A 23,425-nucleotide genomic window follows, 5' to 3' on the forward strand; every position below is an offset into this window, starting at 1 on the left:
GATGCAGAGGGCATCAAAGCTCTCTTTCATTTCCAGGTCAGTTCTCCTGCAATTAAGGTGGTGAATGTATTAAATTGGGTGATTTTGATCCCACCAGAGCTTGTGAAGGTGGAGCTTGCTCAGTTTTTCATCAGTTTCTGAGGTCCCCACCATCAGGAGAAGGCTGTGTCTGTTCTCAATAGCTGGAGCTTTCTGTTCCCAGCAGTACCCCGAGCAACCAGGCTTTGGAGAAGGTGAGTGTATTGTTTTTTGCATCAGCGAGCTCACGTTTGGCACAGAGAGTCACTTCAGGCTCTAGGCTTGGTTCCTGAGCTCCCTTATTTAACCTGCTGCTGGATTTGTGAGTATTATCTTTGTGGTGTAACTTTTATTTCCTATCCCTCCCACCCTTGTTGTAGCTGCTTGTTTTTGTACTTAACAGAGATGTTTATTGAAAACATATGTTTAGCTGAAGGGAAAAAAACTGTATAAGGGGGTGCTGGTCAGGCTGGCACTGGTTTTGAAGGCTCTTCGTTCCTCTAAGAAAGCTGGTAACCTTCCTAACTAGTTGTTATGACCTCAGGTAACTTCCTAAACCCTTTAAACAGACTTCAATCCCATAAAATGAATGTAAACTCATTAATACCCAGGAGTTACCCAAACAAACTGTCCTGGTAAACCACATATCAAATTGTATTGTTATACTGACAACAATGTAAAGCTCTAAAATGATCTCTAACCCTGATCTCAGTCCTTAACACAGCAGGACTTCTAAGATCCTACATCTTTCACTCTGCAGGGATTGTTTCTAGTCTCTGATAACGGATGAACAGACTATTTTATTAAGCTAGATGCTCACCAAGTACTAATGAGTCATTGATTTGTTTAAGTGGCCCCTGCAATACATGACCAGTGTGTACTGGAGGGCTTTACAGGGAAGTGTCTCCCAATAAAATAGGTAAGGAAGCTCTGGCTGGTGAATTGTGATTAAATTTTAAAGATCAGCTGGGACACTCTTAGAGAAACATTTTCTCCAATGCCTTGTCCTTGTATTTATCTTGTTTTATTGTTTTGCTTTTGTCCTTTATGCTGAGGTTTGTTTGAGCTGTTTCTGGGTTATATTAAAAAATGGGTCACAGTTGTTTATTCCCCATGACCAGTATTTCAGCAGGAGGTTTTCTGCTTTTGGGGGGGAAATTTTACTTCCTGCAGACTAGTTCTAGATTGTAACAAATAGTCTGGATACTTCTCTTTCTAATGGACTGGTTGGTTGGTCCCTGCTTCCTCTCCCAGGAGGATGATCATTCCTTGTCTCCGTGTGCAGGAGACTCTTCCCACTGGCCCTAAACACCTGGAAGTGTAGATACTGCTGGGGAGAGGAGAGGGATTCTAAAAACATACCTGTTTTCTCCCAGAAAATTCTTGGGGGATAGGAAGAAGATTGCCTTTAAACTGAGACTCAACCCATGGCTTTGTTTAATAGAGAAAGTTATGTGTATTGAACATAATTGTGCAAAATTACACATAGAACAGCCTTGCTTTTGGATGGTTGGTTTTAGGGAAGACCTTACTGTGGAGTACTTAGAACAGGGCTGTCTGTTGAAATGGGGAATTTCAAATATGTAGTTCCAGCAGTGCTCCCAGCTGTTGTGCTCTGAAACCCTGAGATCTTCTTAGCTTTTTGCTTGCTGACAGCTAAACTGGCATTCACTGCCTGTGTTATATTGTATTTTCAATTACATGTTTTCCTGGAGAATGCTGATAAAATTAACTACTCACTTTTGTGGAGTTAAAAAGACAAACCACGTGCACAAAACCCCAGAAATCATATTCATGCTCAAGTTTTATAGAGTTAATCTGAAATCTTTAAATGGAGTGCTGAGACAAAAGCAGGGGTGTTAGCATCTGGTAGATTCAAGAATTCAGCTGAGGCTCTCAATGCCAGTGAATTTTGATTTTTATCACCTGCTTTGAGCTTCATTTTCCACTATACTGACTGGTGCTTTCATTTTCTTGGTCAATATGAATAACTGACAGCTGCTGCTTGGATGTTTTTGTTTGCTTGAGGATTTGGGAACAAGTTAAACTGTATTTATTGTGCCTTACAAAGCATATCCTTGGAACAGGAGGATTGATGGTGACATTTGTATGTCTTGCTTACCCTTTGTTGGGACTGTTTGATCTGGTCTTGGGATTTTGTTCCTCATTTTGTTGTACCCAAGCCTGGGTCATATTGGGCATCCCAATATAACAGGAGCTTTTGTTACTGGTTTTCCATCTTTAAAAGGAAAAAAAAAGCCTTTCTACCACACAGAAACAAAAGCTGCAATAGTTGTTGCGATGGCTGCTGATCGAGTTTGGAAGTTGATGGGAATTTGGGATCACTGGGGTGGGGAAGGAGAGATGAAAGGCCTAATCCAGTTGTGTGCTGAACCCTTTAATGTGTGAGGACAATCTGAGTGTGCTCATGAGTCACTGTGGGACACACTGGCCCTCTTGTCTGGGGGTCTGTGTCTCCTGGCTGTACCTCACAGGATGTTGGATACACAAATCCCTATCTTAAACACAGGACACTTCACCCAGGAGAGGATTTAACAGCTTGTCCTTGTTTCCAGTAACACAACTCAGTGTCACCCCGTGTGGCCAGTTTTTTTATCACTAAATAGTGATTGCAAGGAGACGTTAAGATGTTTCAAACAACTGCATAATGATAAAACCATTTCCCATGGAATAAGTCCCAAAAGAGAACTCTGCTCTTACTTTCATTTTAAAATATTAAGAAATGCAGCATATTTTTCATGCATACAGGAAGTAAATTTTACCTTTTGAGTCAGGTAATAGAAACTGTAGCCAGTCCAGAACATGCTCTCTTTTCTCCCCATTCCTTCAAAGAAGATTGTATTTCTAACAAATATTTTACTGTTTAATTAAAATCTACAGCAGAAAATATCTTAGTTTTCAAGGATCTCATAATAGCTGGACAGATAATCATTAGAAATAATTTCAAAATGCACAGCCTTTGGGAGTCTCAGAAGTGATGAATGTGCAAAGTTAATTAGGATTCAGCAAATATCCTCAGGGTTGGGATTATTCAACTCCCTTTGGTCACCCAAAGATCAACACAGGTATCTTTGTCCCTCTCTTCTTTTACAGCGCTGTGCCCCATCATTGCTCTGTTCTCTTCATCTCCTTTTAGTAGTTTTAGCCCTGGGAGCACAGAAGGTCCCAGCTCCAAGTGTTGAGCTGCAGCTCTGCCCTGACTCCAGCCCTCACCTGAACTCTTGGGGTTGCCCTTGGAACCCTCAGATCCCTGAACAAACCCTGGCCTACAGTAGGGCCTAAGGGTCCCCTCCCTGCTCCTTCTTTAGCTAGTTCCACCAAAAACCAACCCAAAGCAACTGGTTGTCACTTCCAAGGTCCTCTGGAATAGGAGAGTTAATTTTAAGCTCTCCCAGTCAGTAATTCCACCATCCCAGCTTCCCTTCCCTGATGGGACTGAGCTGTTGTTACCTCTGGGTGTCAGAAGCTGAGCCAAAGGCCAGCCCTGCATTCAGAACTCACAAACAGTGATTTCTGGATGGTATTAATGAGACGGAAGGAGGGGCAGGCAAGTGGCAATTTAGAAAGAACTATGTCATAAAATACTCATTAGTTCTGGATGGGAATTGATGACTGACTTCCAGTTTCTAATTACTTAAAACTGGTTTTTAACAAAAAGAGCCTCAAAATATTCAGTGTTCTTCTGTAAGGACTGAATTCCTCAGCTGCATCAAGAAACCCCTCTGAGATGAGTTTCCTTAACCAGGGAGTTGGGCAATTCCAGTTCCTCCTCTGGAGTACTCTTGTCTTGATTGCCATGTCCTCATTTGCCTTTTGGTGTCTTTGCTGTTAAAATCAGGACTTTTTTGTATCATAGAATCCCGGAATGGTTTGGGTTGGCAGGGACCTTGAAGCTCATCTCATTCCACCCCTGCCATGGGCAGGGACACCTTCCACTAGACCAAGTTGTTCCAACCTGGCCTTGAACACTTCAAGGGATGGGACAGCCACAACCTATAGCAGCATATAAGTAAGTGCTTCTTTTATATGTTGGTTTGTTGGTTTGTTTTTTTTTAACACAACCTGGTTTAAGGATAAATTTGAGTTTGCATTTTATAACCACAGCACTGCCTAACTGTTAAAACTTAATCTCTCATCCAAGGGGGAGGCTTGGCCTTGAATTTGGGTTTGTGTTGAGGTGCTGGATGCAGAATTGTGTTGTTTGTAGCCACTTTTCTGTCAAACGCACAAGTGAAAGCAGAAGGCTTGGCTGGAAGGACAAATTCGTTCCACCTTGGGGTGTAGTGAGGATTATCCAGAGCCTAAGGAGAACAGGTGTATGGACAGCCTTGAGATTGAGTCCTTATTTCCAGAGGAATTGGCACATGCTCTTAAGGAATGTGCCTTTTGACATTGTGTATTAATTCTGATACAAATCCAGCATTACTAGATAAGGCCAGTAATCACACACCAGGATGCATCTCATTCATCTCCCAGTGCAACTGGCACAGCAGAAGCATCTGGATTATATCCCTGATTTGCCCCTGTGTAGAGAAAAATGTTAAAAATTCACCACTTATCTTCACTTAAAAGCTTAACCCCAAATCCCCTAAAAATCAGCAAAAAGCCTCCTGGTGGTTTCAGTGAATTCTGTCTGAGATCCTGCTCAGATGTGAACATGGAACAAAATATCTGACTAAAAATCATCGTGTCTACATTAAACAGAAAATTCTCTTTTCCTGCAGCAAGTCACCTAAAAGACTGAAAAAACAGAATATCTTACAGAAAAACTTTGCTCTTGGAAATCAGTTGTTTGAGGGTTGAATTGGACTAAATGATAGTGGTAGATTGATCATGATTAGTGAGAGGACTCCAGCATCAATAAATCAGTCAATCCTGACCTACACAGTGAGTTCCTTGTGCTAAATCTTAAAGGCTCTGTTAATTTTTAAAAGAGTTTTAAACTTTTCCCCTAGCTCTGATTTGGCATATTTGGATGGTTTTTAATGTTCTGTTTTAAATAGAAACTCTCAGTTGTGTCTTAAGCTCTGTACAGGGTAGAACAATTGTTATTAAATATAAAACCCTAAAGTCTGCTTATTAATTCTTGAAAGTAAGTGCTCTGGAAGGGTTTGTTCAAAAACAGTTTCTCAAAATTTGTGTACCTTGGAAAATGGCCCAGTTAATTGAGTTTTAGTTTCATCTTCTGTTCATACAGTGATTGATTCTGACAAGTGATGGAAGTCACAGTTAATGACAGCACTGATCCCTCTGCACCCTCCTTTTCCTTTAGTGACGAGAATAATTACACCTAAAACAGAAATAAAGCCAATTTTGGGGGATCATTTACAAACAGATCCTGAACTTTATGATTCTCTGCAGAAGGCTTTGTGTGAGTAAATCAAAGGGTAAAACCATCATTCTTCCACCTGTCTGTCTGATATTGCAGTGTTATTGTACCCAGCTCTTCTCAGTTTTGTGTGAGGTGGTACAAGTTACTGGAGATAATTGCATTTTCTGGTCTGCAGTGGGCAGGTAATGAGGAATTTTGTGGGTAAACTTGTTTCGAGGGTCAGTCAGTGCCTGTTTTCCTGTAGCACTTTAAGTAATCATGTTAAGTTGATAACAGTTACCTTTTAAATTGCAGTAATAGGTCATTCCTTGTGGCTGTATTTTTATTTGGAGCAGGATTTAGTGTATTTTGTTCCCATTTAGACATCAAAACTTCTGACCCAAAATGAAACCTTTTGGAGTTACTTTTATGAATCATGTTCGATACTAATTTTTTTCTCCTTTAAGCCACATACAAAGAAACTGGAATTGAGGGAGTAAAAAGTAGGGATGTGGAGGGGGAAAAACTGATGTTTAGCTAGGTTTTTCATGGGTACCATATTACTAGTTCATGGATGCCATATTATTAGTAGCCATTCAGATATCCTGTGGCCAGATCCATGATGGAATAACGCCAGATTAAATATGACCTTTCTGAAGGGAAAGCCTGTCTGAACAGAATAATCAAATTAGATTTGTGTTTGACACTCTTCAAGTGGAGACGTTTTGGCTCAAATACCTAATCAATAAGGGAGACTCTTCATGTTTGGACATGGAGAGTATCTGTAAATGTACAAAACTGTGACATTTTAAACAGAGTGCAAGGCCTGGGATATGAGTGAAAGACTGGGGTATGTTCTGAATCGTTTCTGCTCTTGTCTAGTCTTATGATGAAATGAAAGTTCTGCATCCAGCAGGGCGTTTGTGTGTGTGGAAGGACTGAAATTTGTGTCTGCTCCTCTTGTCCCCAGACTTCAAGGGTCTGGTGTTTGGTGGCGTCCTTGCCAAAGAACCCAGAGTGACAGAGCTGATCCCTTCCCTGCTTGTTCTTCTCATCTCCTCCAACATCAGCACTGGCTTAGCCTTCACCTGCTTGTGCAGGAGCATGAGGCAAAGGGGGGTGGGACTGTCTGAGGAGTCGTTTCCCATGGGGAATTCATGTGGGAATTAAGCCATACAGAACACCTTCTCCATGTGCTACTCCCAGGCTAATCCACATGGCACCAAAAACTGGGGCTGTTATAACAGGGAGCAGCTGTCCCAGGCGTTACTTGAGTGTGGTGCCCCTGCCTTACTGCTCCCATTTCTCTGCCAAGGAGAGGGTAATATTTTCAAAATCCAGTGTCCAAGTGCTCTCACCAGCCCCTAAGCCTGAGGGTCTGGCACCCATCCTGCTGGCAGCACCATCCTCTCCACAGGGACTTCACCCCTCTTTCGTGGGGACTCTGTTCCTGTTGACCCTTTCCCTCCTGTCAGAATCCCATGATCATCCCTTTGGTCACACTTCTTCTGTGCCAGCACTATCTGGACACATCATTTCCACCCTGGCAGGGTCCATTTGCTTGTTGTTCTTGCCTTTTCCCATATCTGCCCCTTCCTAACCCATTTTTTCCTGTTTTCTCACCACACACTCTATAACCTTTTATTTTTCTCCCATGCTGTTCCTTCTCACGCATTACTGTTTGTCCAGAAAATAAGTCATGCAGAATGTCAACATCTCACCATATGGATCCAGCCATTCCCCACCTCTTTTCCCCACTCTATTTTTCTGATTTCCTTCCAAAACAATTGGCCACTTGCGTTGGAATATTCCCTGATGTTTTGAAATTGGGATCTGGCTCTGAGAAGTTACTGAGACAGAAGTGTCTTTGCTGCTGCACATGATGTCTCATCACTGCAGTGCATCTGGGTTTGGGATGAGTGTAAGATGTGCTTTCTAATAGGTCTTGATCACAGTGCATCTTATTAGGGATGAAATACTGCCAAGATTTTGGAGACTGAAACCCAGATCCTCCAGGGTTGATGCTGAATTACCTAAAATTAATGCCTAAACTTGTGGTTAGTAGTAGCTGAAAAGTGGGCACACTATGGTAGGACTTTGCTTCATTTTTAGGTAAAATGATCTGATTTTAGAGAAGAACAATGCATCTGAAAACAGCCATGAAAGATGTGTGATGTTCTCTTATTTAGGGTTTTTTTCCCTTTTAGAGTGGTTGGACAAGGTAGATGAGGATCCTTGTCCCCATTCTCTTAAGTTCACCAGTTTTCATGAAAAAATGGTGGCTTTTTTCCATCAAGTAGAGATGATCTTTAAGGTCTCTTCCACCCCCGACCATTCCATGGTTTTAATATATTATGGGCATGAAGTATCTAAAGTTTCTATCTGGTGTTGACTGAAACTCATCACTGATATATAAACCCTTGAAGTAAAATCCTGTTTCCATAGCCAAAAGCACAAAAGTTTGAATTACACCATTTTATTGGGTGTTTTTTTTCTGAGTGCATGAATGTCACAAGCTGAACTTCTGCCAGGTTTAGAAACATCTAAGTTGCTAAAAGGCCTAGGTTTTTTTTTTTCTTGAAGGCATTTATTCAAAATACCTTCTCATTTTCTCCCCCATTTATCTCTCTTGCCAGTTCTGTTCTGTGAATTCATCTCCTCTGGGCTCGATGACACACTTGAGAAGCTCAGATTGGTGCCAGGTTTTAGAAAGTGCTTCTGCAAATAGATTTCCACCACGACCCCCTTGGGGAAAAAGTAGTGGTATTTACTTTCTTCTCACTGAGATGTGTCTGAGTGGTGCTCTCATCCTGGTAGGGATTGTGGGGCTAACAGACTAAACAATGCTCTTCTTTGGAATGAAAAGCAAATCCTGGTTTTCTCACGGTTATGCCATCAGCAAAGCATAACTTTCCATGACCAGCAGCATTTGGGCTGTGCCACAGTCCCATCCATGCAGGTTTTCACTACAATCTGATTTAAGTATGTGTTCATCAGGAGGAAAAATAGAAGGAAAAAGCAAGTCAACCCACTGGAGAGGTGTCTGAGTTACCTTCACTCTTTGTTATCTTCTGCTCCCTGTATTTTCCAGCTGTAATTCCTGTGAGGTCCAGGCATGATCTCAGTTTAGTGGAATTGAGAACCCTGGGTGTTTTCATTTCCCCATCTGCCCAAAAGGGACACGTTTTGCTATGTAAATACCTTCCTTCTTTAGAGTAAGAACAGAGTTTAACCATGAAAACCTCATGGAAAGTGTGGTAGGTCTTCCAGCACTAAACCAGGGCTCTGCAAGCTCGGGAGCATTAGGAGCTCTGTCTTGTTTACTCATTGTAGGGTTCATAAAGTAAACAAAGGGGTGGAAATAAAGCAGAGATACAGAAGCATTTCATAACAAATCTACTGATAAGAGGCTGGAATAAAAATGGAAGAGGCAGCAGAGGAGAACTTGGAATGAGCTGTGATGCTTTGCCATTCTAACAGGCTAAAATAAAAGGTGTGGAGGGGACTGTTTGTCCAAGGAAGTAATAATAATCTGTCATTTTACCATGATTCCTACAGGAGAAAACTAAATTACAGCAGGACTAGAAAAGCAAAATTTGTCTTATTTCCTAGACTTGCAGACTGGTTTGGGTTGGAAGGAACCTTAAAGCCCATCCAGTTCCACCCACTGCCATGGGCAGGGACACCTTCCACCTTCCAGGTCGCTCCAAGCCCCAACCAGCCTGGCCTTGGACACTTCCACTGTTCTTTTTACATCCTGTTCTCCCTGGAACCAGGAGTCATGTTCCCACACACAGGGCTTAGTCATTTAAAAGAAAATTAGATCAAATGTACTTTAATTTCTAAGCTGAGAAGGAAAATATTTAGGAAAAAAAAAGTTTATTAGAAAACAGGATTGTCATTTAAAATATTGCAGGAGTGAAGTACAAAGGTGAATGGAGCAGATGGGTTTTCTGTACCTCAGAGGCAGCAGAAGTACAATCTCTGATGTAAATGTTACTATAGTAACTGGTGTTTTTATTTAAAAGCCCAGTAAATAGATATGTCAAAATGGAAGTTAAACTACAGAGCCTGCTACTTGAAGGACCACTTTTTTTTTGTCCAATTTGTATTTTTGCTGCAATTTCCCCCTTGAATGCACTCAGCATCTTCTTCTTGCCAAATTACACTTCAGCCTTTGGGAAATAGGCCTCACTAATGGTGACAGCACTAATTACCTGGGACCTCTCCTGCAGCCATGAGAAGGCTTAAAAAGGGATGAAAATCCCCTGTAATGAATTTTCTATAGATCATTCCCTTCTGCCTCCTTTGAAAGCTTGTTTCTAGCAGTTAGAGCTATCTAACCATAAAAAGAATTAGGAATATGTTGTGAAATATTAGATTTTCCTTCTGCCTATTCCATTGGTGCAGCTGAATGGGAGAGAAGTGTCCCTTGGAACACTTGGAAAGCCAAGGTGTTTGGTGCCACTAAGTTTTCCTCCCTTTCTTCCTTCCTCCCACTCCATGAGCAGCTGCTGTGGAGCTCCCAGCCCAGTGCTGTTCCCTGGGGTGGCAGTTCTGCCTTCTCAAATTATACTTTGATTATAAAGTAATTACAGATCTGCATAAATGAAAAGTCATATCTTATGAATATCAAGGTTTTATGCTTTTTGTGCTCATCCTTTCCATTTGGAAAACTTCCCTGGGCTTGCTGTGGCATAAACTTGTGTTGGTTACTTAAAAGATGAGTAATTTTGACAAGGGCCTGGAGTGACAGGATGAGGGGGAATGGCTTCACACTGGAAGAAAGTAGGTTTAGATGAGATATTGGGAAAGAATTTGGCTGTGAGGGTGGTAAGGCCCTGGCACAGGTTGCCCAGAGCAGCTGTGGCTGCCCCATCCCTGGAAGTGTCCAAGGCCGGGTTTGATGGGGCTTGGAGTGACCTGGAATAGTGGAAGGTGTCCCTGCCCATGGTCAGGGGTGGAACAGACTGGGCTTTAAGGTCCTTCCCACCCAAACCATTCCATGATTCTATGATCCCTGCTTGCTTTTTGGAAGAGGGAACGTCCCCTCATAGCAAATTTGGAAAGTATCTAAACCAAGAAGTTCACTGGAGAAATGGTTTAAGGTTAATACAGTTTTGCAATATGAGGCAGGTTTTTCATTAATATTAAATTTAACCCCAAGGGCAGAAAAAGGAGAAGATCTTCTCATGTTACACCTTGTTCTTGATGATGACAGAAAATGAGTCAATGTATTGATATCCCTGTCTTGCTGCAGCACCTCTGCTGTTAAATGATGGGATTCGTTCCTTTTTGCCTCTAAGGTGAATCACTGTCAACAAGGTTTGGACACCTAACAAGGACTGATTCTGTCCTGGAAGGTAAAGGTGTGTGCTCTGAGAGTTTCTCCAGCCAAAGCAACACTTAAACCTTTTGTCCTTTCATGAAACGAGTCCACAGAGAACTTGTGAATACTGGGGAGGAATTAATCCTGCTCTAAATCAGACAGGTGGATTATTTTTGTTAAATGAATAGACTTACACCCCCACCTGGCTCTACCCTCCTGTCAGGGAGTTGTAGAAGAGGGATAAGATCAGCCTTAGTAGGTCTCCAGAAAAGATGATCTATGAAGACAGAAAGAACTGGACCTTAAGTTTGCACAAAGGATGATTGGTATGAGACAACAATGTAAGACACATGAAAGAATTCTGAAACGAGGAAATACCTGTCTTCCTATGTCTATGAAAAAGTAAGAGGATTAAACTTTAGGAAGATTTAGTTTAGATATTAAGGGAGGAAAAAACCCTTTAAAAATAAATAAATATGCATGAGTAGAGGCTGCGTAGGGGTTTTTTTTCTGGTTCACTGAACTCTGTGGTACACAGGGAAGTGAAAAAAAACTTGCTCTGTGAAATGTTTGTCTTAAGATGTTCTAACCTAAATAAAAAGGGGGTTTCTAGTGGTAGCTTTTGACAGCTTTTGCTTGTGCTGTCTGGGACACAAAAACTTCAGTGGTTTCCTAACCTCAGGCACAAGTTGTATGTGGTCAGATTTCCCAAACTGAGGTATTAGAACACAGAAACATTTTAAAAATAGAATTTATCAATTAAGAGATGGTGGTCATTTTAACAAGGAGCGAAATTGGCTGATGCTGCTTTGAGGAAATGGATCATGAATTACAGAAAGTCAATAAATAAATTAAAGCCAAGCAGTGGTTTTGTTCCAAGAACTGTTTACACCATTCAAAAAATAGTTACAGTCTGGTTGCTTGAGAAGAGCTTGCAGTAGGTAAATATAAATATTTTTCTCCATACCTCATGAAGCTGGTTTTGCATTTCTTTTAAAATAATATTGCTGAAAAGAAAAAAAAAGTTAAAAAACCCCTTCAGCTGCACCCATCTGGGACTTATCAGTCTCTGCTTTGCTAGTTCTAAACTCTTGCTGTCTTTTCCAAAAGGATGAGCACAAGAAAGATTAAAGGTGCATTGAATCATTAAGGTTAGAAAAGACCTCCAAGATCATTGAGTCCGTCTTTTCTAGCAGGGCTCAGTCCTCGACTTTAAGTTCCTTGAAATAACTTCTGGGTGTTGTTTTTTAATTGCAAGTTCCTGTTAAATATGTGGTATTGCTTTACATGTATCAACCCTTTATTCATCAGGACAAACACTGAAGTACAGAAGGGCCAAAATGCACGTCCCACCGCAGTGCCTGGCAGCTCTTTGAAGGCTGGAACTTTATTTTCTTCAGTGAAGTGCTGTGCTCTGAAGGGGACAGGTGTTCAGGGAATCACAGAATGGTTTAAGTTGGAAAAGTGCTCCAAGTCCAACCGTTCCCCCAGTACTGCCAAGGCCCCATCAAGACGGCGGGGACTCCACCACTGCCCTGGGCAGTAATTTTCGCAATACCCAACCTGACCCTCCCCTGGCACACCTTGAGGCCATTTCCTCTCATCCTGTCCCTGGTTCCCTGGGAGCAGAGCCTGACCCCCACCTGGCTCCACCCTCCTGTCAGGGAGTTGCAGAGAGCCAGAAGGTCCCCCCTGAGCCTCCTTTTCTCCAGCCTGAGCCCCCCCAGCTCCCTCAGCCGCTCCTGGTGCTCCAGACCCTTCGCCAGCCCCGACGCTCCTTCCCCCGGCACCCCGTGTGTGTGTGAGGAGCCGTGAGGGGGAGCGGGGCGGGCGGGGCGTCCGGGCGAGGCGGGGCGGCTGAAGGGAGCGGGGCTGGGAGAGGTTGAGGGAGCTGGGCTGAGGGGAGCGGGGGGAAGCTGAAGGGAGCCGGGGGAGGCCGAGGGAGCTGGCGCTGAGCGATCGGGGCTGAGGGGAGCGCCCGGCCGGGGCCGGGCAGCGGAGCGGTGGCGGCGTCACTTCGGCTGTCGCTCGGTCGGTCGGGACTCCGGGAGCGAAGAGCAGGTCGGTGAATTTACTTTTTTCCCCCTCTTGTTTCCCTAAACATCCCCCTGAGATTACCCTTGATCGCTGCCGGCGGGGGAGCGTTGCCTTCCTCTGGCAGAATCCAGATTTTAGAGGCAGGCACGGTGTACCCAAACCGGCCCTTTCCCTCCGTCTATTCCCCGAGATTCAATTCTGAAGCAAAAGAAAAATCTCAGTGGATGTGGGCTGTGAATTTCTGATGCCGCAGGAGCTGTGATAGCCCGCTCTCATAGAAGAGCACTTTGGAAACTTAATTAGCGATACAGCATTTATAAGCAGAGTTTACAATGAGAGCCCTTAGCTCTCATTGTAAAGTGTGGCTGTAACGTGGTATAACCCCAAAGCGCCAGGTAAGCGCAGGAGCTCTGCTTACAGCAGTGCATAAGAAAAGACAGATACATGTGAAAAACCACGAGGGAAAGTTTTTATTAAAAACGCTTTTCTCTATTGCCGGCTTAAAATCAGGAGTATTTATGAAACTGAAGTCTCTCAGATTGTGTGTTGTGACTGTGCACAAACTTCAGTGCTGTGGAGTGAAGATGCAGGAGCAAATGCTGCTGGATCTTGGGCTGGTGATGGGAACCTGCCTGTGAGCAGCATGAGTATCTGCGACGGGTATTTTTGGTACAAACAAGAGAAATTGTACTATCTGGAGAAACTCTTTGTAATTTTGGACATTTTACTATTGAGTCTCAGGGGAGAGGCTCCACCAGCACTCTTGGGGCCTGATTTTGCAGCTGTACTTTTGCCCAACTTGGGTTCCCTTGGTTAATGTTTTAGTATTAGAAAGCAAAATTTTTCAGTGCAAGTCATACACATTTCTACTTTGTATGTTCCACTTACTGCAAACTCTTTATTAATAATGATATCTGATGTACTCAATGGCAGACAAGAGCAATGAAATTCCATGCCCAGGAGGGTCTTGCCCAAATCAATAGGACTGGGAAGCCCTCAGCACCCTTAAAGAGCAGATCAGAAGATGCTGTGCAGAGACCATTATTACTAAAATATTTTTATGCTTTATAGCAATTTTTTAAAATATTTAAAAACAGCTGTGGTGCAGTGCTTGCAAAAACAGTTTGTATGATTGCAGTATTATGTTCCTGTTTCCCATTAACAGTCAGCTGTTGGTTTTTGGGAGGGTGAGAATGAGAAAAAGAGAGCTCTAGACCCTGTATGTGTATGTTATATTAGTTGGGGAAAAATAGGAGATCCTGGAAATTAGGTTTCTATACATTTCTGTCGGCTTTGAAATTCATCATTGGCTCATTGCAACACTTCTCTTGTGATCTCTATGTCCCTGTAAAAGTTGGTGAGGATTTTACAGCTGAGTTCAATGGTGTTGGGGCTGTGCTGCTCTACTGTGTCTGGGATGGGTTGTAGGGATCCACCAGTGCCACCCTCAGTTCAAACTGGACAGGTAGACCTGCCTGGTTCTGCAATCCCCTCCTCACCTCAACCCTCTTCCTGAGGTTCAGAAAGGAGACGTGCAGAAATGTGAGTTGTTGAGACAAGAACCTGAAGAAAAAGGCAGCTCCAGAAGGAAAAGGAAAACTTTCAGTATATTTTCCGTGCCCAGTGCAGGTGTTTGTGGGTCCTGCTTGTTTCAGGCTATGCTGAAAATGTTTCCCATGTTGAAATGACAGTGGATTCTATGACTTCTCACTCGACCTGTAAAGAAAAATGATCTTATTTTGTTGCTGTTCTCCTTACCTGCTTTTTGGTGTTAATCCAGTGTTTTTGTCAAGGCAGGGACTCTGCTTGCTGAAATGTTTTGTGCAGTGGTTGGCACAGAGAAGAACACACTATTTACATAAGAAATTGGAAAATTTCTTATACACAGCAGCAAAGTCAGTGGTTCTGGAACACAGTATTTTAAGATATATGTGTTTAAACAGACTCTGATTCCTTCCTTTTTATGAACACTTTCCCAGTTGTGCATAAAATGGTTTGTTCTTGCTGTGTTAACTTACTCTCTCTGGGATAAAGCTATAGTTACAAGTTTTAATAAGTCTCCTTATTTAGCTCTCTGTTCCCTGTAACTGTTCTTGTAAAACTTGTATTCTTTCTTAGAGTGAAGTTAGAAATTCTGGCCAATATTCTCACTGGAAAAGATTTTGGGAAGCCCTCTGTGGTCCAGTAATACATTTATTCTGCCCTGGGATTTATCTGTAGATATCTCTTTTTACCCAATTCCCCAGTAAAGTTTACACAAAGAAGATTGAACAGAAAAATGCTGGGGATGTGCAGCTTTTTGATCATGTACAGCACTGGTTCATGGATGTCGTTGGAGCCGGGAGAGGAAAATAACTTCTTTGTAAAAATCCATGTGACAGAAGTAGGAAGAGAAGATGTCCAAGCTGATCTGAACTCTATTTTTACCTCCTGGTCCAAATATTGTTAATTATGGTTGAATTAGTGTTGACGTCAGAATCTCTTTGATTACTCTATCTGGTCATTTTTATGGCAGAATCCTTGAGGTTGGAAAAGCCCTCCCAGCCCATTGAGTCCAGCCTGTGGCTGATCCCCAACTTGTCACCCAGCCCAGAGCACTGAGTGCCACGCCCAGTTGTTTCTTGGACACCTCCAGGGATGGGGACTCCACCACCTCCCTGGGCAGCCCCTTCCAGTGCCTGAACACCCTTTGAGCTTTCCTCTTTAATTGCTGAAAATGTAACTTAAATGTACCCTGATTATAACCTGGTGAGTGGGAAGAAAAGTGGCTGGGACTGAGTCATCTTGCAGACCACAGTGCAGATGGTCTGTGCTGGAGAAATGGCTCAGCTCTGGCTCCCCCCTCCTTCAGCTGGACGGGGGAGACAAGAATCAAGGGGGAGACAAGAATCCTGGAATATTGTCATTCACTGGTCAGTTGTCTGCATATATATATATAATATTATATATATATATATAACAGTACATGCAGCCCCAAACTGGAAGGCCAGTGGATTACATAACCTTGGCACTGACTCTTTTGGCTACATTGTTGTTCTCAAGGAAACTGTTCTCAGAAATATTTAAGGAATGGAATACTTTGGAGGGATTCCCTCAATATAATTTCTTGCCCTGGCATTGAGCTGTAGATTTTACTCATCACTCAGTTCTGGTTAAATACAACAGCAGCCAAACTCTGTTTTATTCTGATATCTTCTCTGGAGCTTTAAGCATAAAAATGCTTATATTCAGATTTTAACAGAATTTATATAGCTATTGGATGAAAATAAAAAAGAACAAAGTACCTGAAATGAAAGAACAATATTGAAATAGTACTGTAAAATTTAGTGAAGTCTTCACAGTTGAAATGGGTGCCCAAGTGCTTTTGTCTGTGCTGCACTTGGAAAATTAGGTATCCTTTGGGTTTGTAGTGCCTTTCAGACCAAACCCAGAAGGTGAACAATAATCAGCAAAAGCCTGGAGGATTGAGGGCCCTAATGGTGAAAGAGCTGTGTTGGTATTTAATTGATATTCTAAGCAAAGTTTTTTTCCTCAAATGACTTTCTGACCTGTTCTTCCTTTCCCCGGTCCAGTGGAAGGTGTCCCTGCCCATGGCAGGGGGTGGAATGAGATAATCTTCAAGGTCCCTTCCAACCCAAACCATTCTGGAATTCTGTGATTCTGTTTACGAAGGTGTGAGTGTCAAATTAACTGAAGTGCACCAAAATGAAACCCTAATGAAATAATAGACTGATAATTGTCAGCTCTCAGTTAATTTTCTGTGTGTTTTTCAGATCAGCTCTACAAAACAAGATGTATTGGCAAATCATTCTGACCATTCTTGTGCTGTTGGGTAAGTTCCTACAAGGATCAGTCTGTTGGAAGTTGTGTAGAATAAAGAGAATCACATTTCTGTCTCACAGTGGTGTCTCAAGTCATGCTACTGGATTAGTATCTTATCACAACATGCATCTAGAATGTACAAAGAACCTGATGTTGTCATTGTGTGGGATTGAAATGTTGACCCTCTCAGGGTTGTGCCTGTGTCTCTTACCCCAAAAAAGCAGTGAACTGACTTTTAAGCTCAGGAAACATCAGTAGAAAGTATGTGGTAAGTCAAGAGACATTCAGATAAATGCCCCAGTCAGAATTTGATAAGAGAGAAATTTGTGGGTGATTTGTTTTGTTACCCAAATAGGTCCAAAAGCATAAGGAAAGATCCCTTTTCCACCAGAACTGCAAAGTTTCAGTGTAGCCGAGGTGTCACTGAGCCTGAGCTCTGCCTTTTTAGGAGGCTGACATTCCTGCTTCCATGGGCACAGGGCTGTTAAAGGGTGCTCAACTAACTGCAAATGTTGGATTTAATAAACTAGTTTTCTAATCGGGAAATGTCTGTAACAATATTGGCAGATGCTGTTCAGGGACAGCTGGTATTTGCCTCTCATTTTTTTACTAAAATAAGAACTTTTTGAAGACTTGATGATCTTGCTCAGGGAGAAAGAAGACTTTAATCCAGTGAAGTTAATCTCAAAATTTGTGTCATCTTATATCCTTATAAAAGATGAATAAATCGTTAGATTTCTGTATCTTTTCTATATACATATTTTTATATATATATACATATTTTTTATCTTGCTATATATGTACTTTTATCCACTCAGTATCAAATACTGCATTGTTGACATTCTTTTAAATACTTTACGTGATCTGAACATATTGTGTACCTTTAATTGACAAACTTGGATGCCTCAGGGAGTTTTCCTGAGGTTTCCAAGCAGTTTGTCCTCTCTGATGGCCTGGAATGACTGAAAATCAGTGTATCCATGGGTTGGCCATAAGCAGATAACCACAGCTGGCATCTTTAGCCCTGTTAACTCAGATATGCTGCTGTTCTGGGCTTCCTCTGGCTCATTTTAACTTTATTTTTTACATTTCTAAAGAAGTGGGAAGGAGCTGCACACATTTTGACTTGATAAGATTTAATGAATCCCTTGGGGTGTGATATGTGAGGGGGAAGTTGTTCCTTGGAAGGGGAGCTGACGGGCTGTGAATTGAGTGGTGCGTTGGTTGTTTGTCCTGCTTCATGGCACTTGTTTGTCCTTTTTAAATCATATATTAGGGACTAAGAGTCAGTTTGCTCTGCTGCATCCTCCCCATGCAGCCAGGAGGCATGTTGAAGCTGGTATTTACAGAGGCACAAACTCCGTTAACTGGGAGAGGAGGAAAGAGCAGGACCCTCCAAGAGTGTGGCAGCACAAAATCTGTGGAGAGAGAAAACTAAACACTTTAACACTCTGCATAATAACACACTGCATCTACTATTTTTTAAAACTTTTGTACTTTTGTATTGTTTAGCTCATGTTTCTGTGCTATTAATCGAACAGTGCTAGAGAAATTCTGTTCTTTTCTTATTTTGGCCCTTGCAAGCATAGAGCATCAATTAATTTCTATCTAATGAACTGCTTAAAATATTTATGCCCTTACTGAGCAAACAGCTAAGTGCAAAGTGCACAAATGACCCACATGCCTTTCTGTAACTAGGGTTTAATCTTTGAAATCATAGTGTTTTACAGTAAGCTGTTTCCAAAACCCACACTCTCATCATTCTCAAAATCCTTGGGAGTGGAATTCAAGTTCTGACTTACCAACAAGAGCTGCAAATGTGGTCAGAGCAATTTCATTTTGAAGGATCTGATGGAAAAAATTTTTCTTTTTTCTGCATCTCATTTCCCAGATAATGCACCCAGTCATACATCCTTGTAACACTGTCCTCTGGTATTTAACAGTTCCAGTGTGATTATGTCTTATATTTACAACAGGATTATTTTTGTTCCTACAGAAATGGAGCTGTGTTATAGGAGCTGGAGTGAATGTGTTCCAGCACTCAGGGGAGATGAGAGTCACACCTGTAAAGTGTGTGAACTTGGGTATAGGATTCACCATGTTTTGGATTAATATAAGCCATTTTAACCCAAAGAGGTTCTTCCCCTACAATCTTGGCCTTATTTCAAGAGGCTGAGAAATCCAAAGTTTAGGTGTTGTGAGTTTAAGCAGAAAGGCTGACATCTGTCAGCTGTGGCACCAGTTCAGAGGGGATGTTTTTAGTAATTGTGTCTGCAACTCATAGAATAGCCCCTGGAAACAGCCTGATTTTTATGTTGTGTGTTTCTGTATAACATCAACCGGTCCCTTTTCACTGACAAGATCAACTTTTTCATTTATTTCCAATATCTTTGCCTTTATGTTTGCAGACTTCCTTCGAATGGCAGTTGCCCATTGTATGGTCCATCCAGTTCCTCCCAGGAACTTTACATTACCCTGTGTGCTGCTGAATGAGACAGCTTTGAGCCCTTTCTCTGCCGGAGTTGAGAGTTGGTTTGGTTTGAGGAGAGACCATCGTAGGACATCTGAAATCAAACCTCTAATGAATGAAGAAAGTTTTCTGTGTTGCCTTTGGAGTGACAACAACATTGATTGTTTTTTGTACAGAGCAAGCCTGCAGGCAAGGAAGTTTATTCCTTCAGAAATAAATATCTCTGCTTCTCAAGAAATAGGTGGGTTTGGCATTCAAGGGCAGAAGAAGTTACTTCTTCAAAAACAGGTTGGGTTTTTTTGTTGTTTGGGAGGAGAGGGGTGGGTTGTATTAGCGGGGATTCATTTTTTTCCTGGGCACACAACACAGTGTGGTAAAATCCTTCCTCACAGAGTCTGTAGTGGAAGATGAAGGAAATTGTAGAGCACAGTTTCAAGGGGGAAAAAAAAGTTAGCTGCCTTTCTAGGGGAGTTCTGAATAAAATATGTAGCACTGCATATGAGGATGTAAGCCCAGAACTTCAAAGGAGTTTACACACTATGAGAAATATTTTATATATTTTTTATGGACATGGGCTTTAAACTCCTTTAGGAGGTGGGGGAGATGGAGAGTGAATGGCATAATTTCTGCATGAACTGTGATGCATTAGTAAGTATCTGTACATGGACTAGAATTATTTTTTCCAAGACTGTTTTTCTCCTGTAAACCCCAGTCTCTGAGGAACATACTGGCCTGCAGGAATCTCGTTGAGCTCAGTAGAGTAGAATTTCATTTTCCAAGAACTTCCCCATGGAACAAAAGACTCTCTGTTAAAGTGTGTCCCACGTGTTGCAGTTGTATGTGCACAAACCCGCAGCACAGGCACAGAGAGCTGTGCCCCTTCACAGCAGCAACACAGCAACCAGCAGCAGCAGCTTCATTTTTCTCCACCCTGCAGCCTTGTCCATAAAGCCAGGTAAAAAACAGTCCTTCTTTAATAATGCCAGTGCAGCAGTACTGCAGACTGGGAGCCTTGCAAGTGTCAAAGGGCATCTAATTCAATACAGATTATTCATAAACATTTGCACATTTGTGGTGCAACCTCACCTTCATGAATATCTGTTACTTGTCCTCTCTTTGGGAGTGAATTTTATCCTGGCTCTTCAGTTGTGGTTTTATTTTGTTTTAATACAGGTCAGGAATGGGTAATCCCTTTCTTTTGTTTAGGTTCAAACTGGAACATGGAATGTTGGATTAAAGGCAAGCTGGACCTGTTAGTTTGTAACCTGTGGGTTTTGAGATTGTACTTGAGAGAGGACTTGAAGGTTAATCTTTTTTATGCTGGGTAAGTACAGACTTTGTTAAATTTAGCACTATTGACATTGGAAATCTGAAAGCATTTTCTAAAATATCAGCATTCCAGGTTGCAGCACAGTGGTAACCTGAGTTTAGAAAGCAGATTATGTTATGTACCTTTGTCTTGTCTAAAAGTAATCTTAGGCAATATGGAAAATTTAGGTTTCTTTAAATGAGAAATGGTTGGAATGAAGAGTCTTCCTCCTTTGTGTTTTCTGTGTTTCTTAAAGTGCTTTAGTGAAATCAGTGTTGACTTGTTAAAGTTGCTTTGCTGCTACAGTTGCTTACTTTTAAGGCTGCCCTCTTGATTCTGCCTTTTATTTGCCTTTGACCATAATATTGTCTCTCTTGAAGTAATTATGGTGCTTAACCTGTAATACAGTGCCAAATGCTACTCTAATCCCAACAATGCCTCTGAGAGACACTCACCTGTGCAACTGTCACTGTGGTAAATATTCCCTGGAATGGTGATAGATGGAATCATCCTGGCTGTGGGTGGACAGGTCTTGTGCATATGACCTGCCTGATTTGGTTATAAAAAGATCTGTGTGATTCCATGAAACCACACAGTTTCTTCTGAATTACTGATGGATTGGAAAGAATGGCATAAACACAGACACTTAATTTCTTTAGGAAGCAGGATAAACTTAAATAGCTGATTTAGTTGAATTTACAGGTGATATCTCTTACTTAACAAAACAGTGTCTTGCCACAAATGTCTTGCCACAAATCATCCCTGTAATCAAGGTAGAAAGCAAATGTATTAACTAGGAATAAATATGGTTGGTTAGCTGACAGAATACTCTAAAGCTGAAATCAAATTTTGATTAAGTTGGTTCTTCATTACTTTGATTTCTGAAATACCATTACACGGGTGTTTATGGGAGTAAATCTGACTTTGCCTCTGTTCCGTCCAGTCCCAACTGCAATAGGATAATCTTTGCCAGTGATCCCAGGGCAGTAATCTCTGTATTGAATTTTTTTGGTATGCCAAACATCCATGGAACAACAAATTGGAGTCCCAGCTGGGATGAAGAGGTTCTTTGTGTTATGAAGGGAATTCAGTAAGTGCCATGCAATTTAGGAGAGCAGGCTCTAAGGACTCACCAGAGTCCTCCTGGCATTTCTCTGTTTGATTCCTCTTTGCTGCAAAGGTGAGATACAGACCAGTCCCTGACATTGGAGAACTTGTTTCACTCCCCAGATTCTGTATTTATATTTTTCCTTTAGGATCCCTGTGTGCTGGGAGAGCAGCTAGTAAAGCATTTCAGACTTTGGTGAGGTGACAGCTTTCCCTGTTGGCTTGCTGATACCTTAACATTTTATTCACATGAGCCAAAATACCTTGAAAACATGCCCAGTTTTAAAAATATGCATTCCTGGCATGTGTTTCTCCCTGGGAGTCAGGAGACCAAGCCAGAATTCTCATATACAGGACAGGCAGTGCACAGAAATAATGACCTAGAAGAATCCACAACAAAAAAGCTTGGGTCCTTCCCAGCTTTTATCTTTTCCAGCATTAAAGAAATACCCTCTTATTTTGCACATCCACAGTATTCCTGCTTGTAAATGGTATCATTGGAATAGAAATATTTTGTTCTGCCCAAACCAGTGCCGTGTTCTGGGAGAGGCTCAAGCAAAGGTGATGATGGAGCTTTACCTTCCCCTTGGCTTGGATTTGGGAGAGGAAAGATTATTCCAAATTAGATAATTTAGATTAATTGTCTACCAAAAGTGATTGATCTTTCTAGGAATGTTGTAAACCCCAGTGGTTAATTCCATGAGCTGAAATGCCTTAGCCTTAGGGATCCCTTTGGAGTGACACAGATGAATGTTCACTTGGAGCACAGATTATCACTTGCCCTTTCAACAGATGGTGGTGTATAGAATGCATTCATATTTTTGACTTATTTGAAGTACCTGTGGGGCTCTCCTTTAGTTCTGGGACTAGACTCCCATATTTTTGAAGGATAAACCATCCAATTAGCCCCAAGACTGGTGTCTTAGTTGAGTGCATCAGTCATACACCGAGCCTTCTTCAGCCAGGGAATATCAACCTTTCATTACAGATTTATCCTCCCGTGAGCTCAACAGCCATCAGATGTTCTGCAGTTTAACAGGGCAGCTTCTTCAAAGAAGGATTTTGCTAGAGCTGTTACGTATCAAATACACTGGAATATTTTTATGGAAAGTCCTTGAACCTTGGACAGCTCCACTGATTCCTATTAAAGGTGGTGCTTGCACAAACAATATATAGAAATACTGAGAACAGAATTACAATAGTACCTTTATTTCATAGCTACCTGCATGAGATGTACCTTTCCTGAAATTAGGGGGACTGTAGAAGTTCATGTATTTCTTCCTAAAATAGTTTTGACTTTTTATTTTCAGTTCATTTTTCCAATTGCAAGAAGATGATTGAAATTCACTCAAGACATTTAAAGTCTAAAAGTTTGCCATGGGGCCACAGATTAATGTAGCATAAGTAAAATCACCTTCTGAAGTAGGGTTGAATAGTGCACCAAAATATAAAATATTTAGGAGGTGTTAAGGTGGTGACTAAATCTGTGACAGGGTTTGGAGTGGAGGAGGAAAGCAAGCCTTGGGCACGTGCCCTTGCTGCAGTGTTAATTATTTCTGTGGTTCAGGGCATGCAGTATTTCATTTTTTTCCTTCTTCTTATGCTTTAATCCCATGTTTCCAGCTGAAAGTCACGCTGCCTTTCACTTGTTTGAAGTTTGCCCCAAATTTCTCCTCTCGCTCTACTGTGTGAGGGCACTGACCTCTCCTGAACTTGTGAGGGTTGATGAGTCAGTAGTACTGACACTGGCACAACAAGGAGAAAAACTCTTTACCATTTTTCCTCCTGTACACCGCTTTTTGGGTGTAAATAAGTTCATTTTGATGGTTAAAAATTGAAATAATGATTAGGAAAGATTAGGGGGTGGGGTGGTGGTAACCAGTTTCCAGATAGATCAGATCAAAGACATGGTTTGATGAAAAGACTACATTCTTATGAATTGATTGTGGCTTTTTTGAGACTAATAAAATCAGTGAGAAACAGTAGAAAGCAGAGAAACTT

General features: G+C 41.7%; 1 protein-coding gene across 5 annotated transcripts in view; it reads left to right on the top strand.

The window, feature by feature from the left end:
- Positions 1 to 266: 266 nt before the first annotated feature.
- LEPR (leptin receptor) overlaps positions 267 to 23,425 on the top strand; it is a 41,256-nt gene continuing 18,097 nt past the window's right edge. For 2 of the 5 annotated variants that reach the window (XR_005564210.1, XM_039383029.1), the window contains exons 1-4: positions 267 to 4,048; positions 16,490 to 16,548; positions 18,947 to 19,249; positions 20,215 to 20,332. Coding sequence is in view for 4 of the 5 variants with exons in the window: in XM_039383029.1 (XP_039238963.1) it covers positions 4,017 to 4,048; positions 16,490 to 16,548; positions 18,947 to 19,249; positions 20,215 to 20,332 (512 nt within the window). In the remaining variant the exon portion in view is untranslated. Of the gene's footprint in view, positions 4,049 to 12,607; positions 12,741 to 16,489; positions 16,549 to 18,946; positions 19,250 to 19,414; positions 19,964 to 20,214; positions 20,333 to 23,425 lie in introns of those variants that run through there. The other 3 variants (XM_039383028.1, XM_027719058.2, XM_027719059.2) reach the window with 3 other exon arrangements.

Source organism: Pipra filicauda, unplaced genomic scaffold, assembly GCF_003945595.2.
Source record: "Pipra filicauda isolate LSUMZ 115617 unplaced genomic scaffold, ASM394559v2 scaffold295_size919547_pilon, whole genome shotgun sequence".
In the NCBI taxonomy this organism is placed as follows: Eukaryota; Metazoa; Chordata; class Aves; order Passeriformes; family Pipridae; genus Pipra; species Pipra filicauda.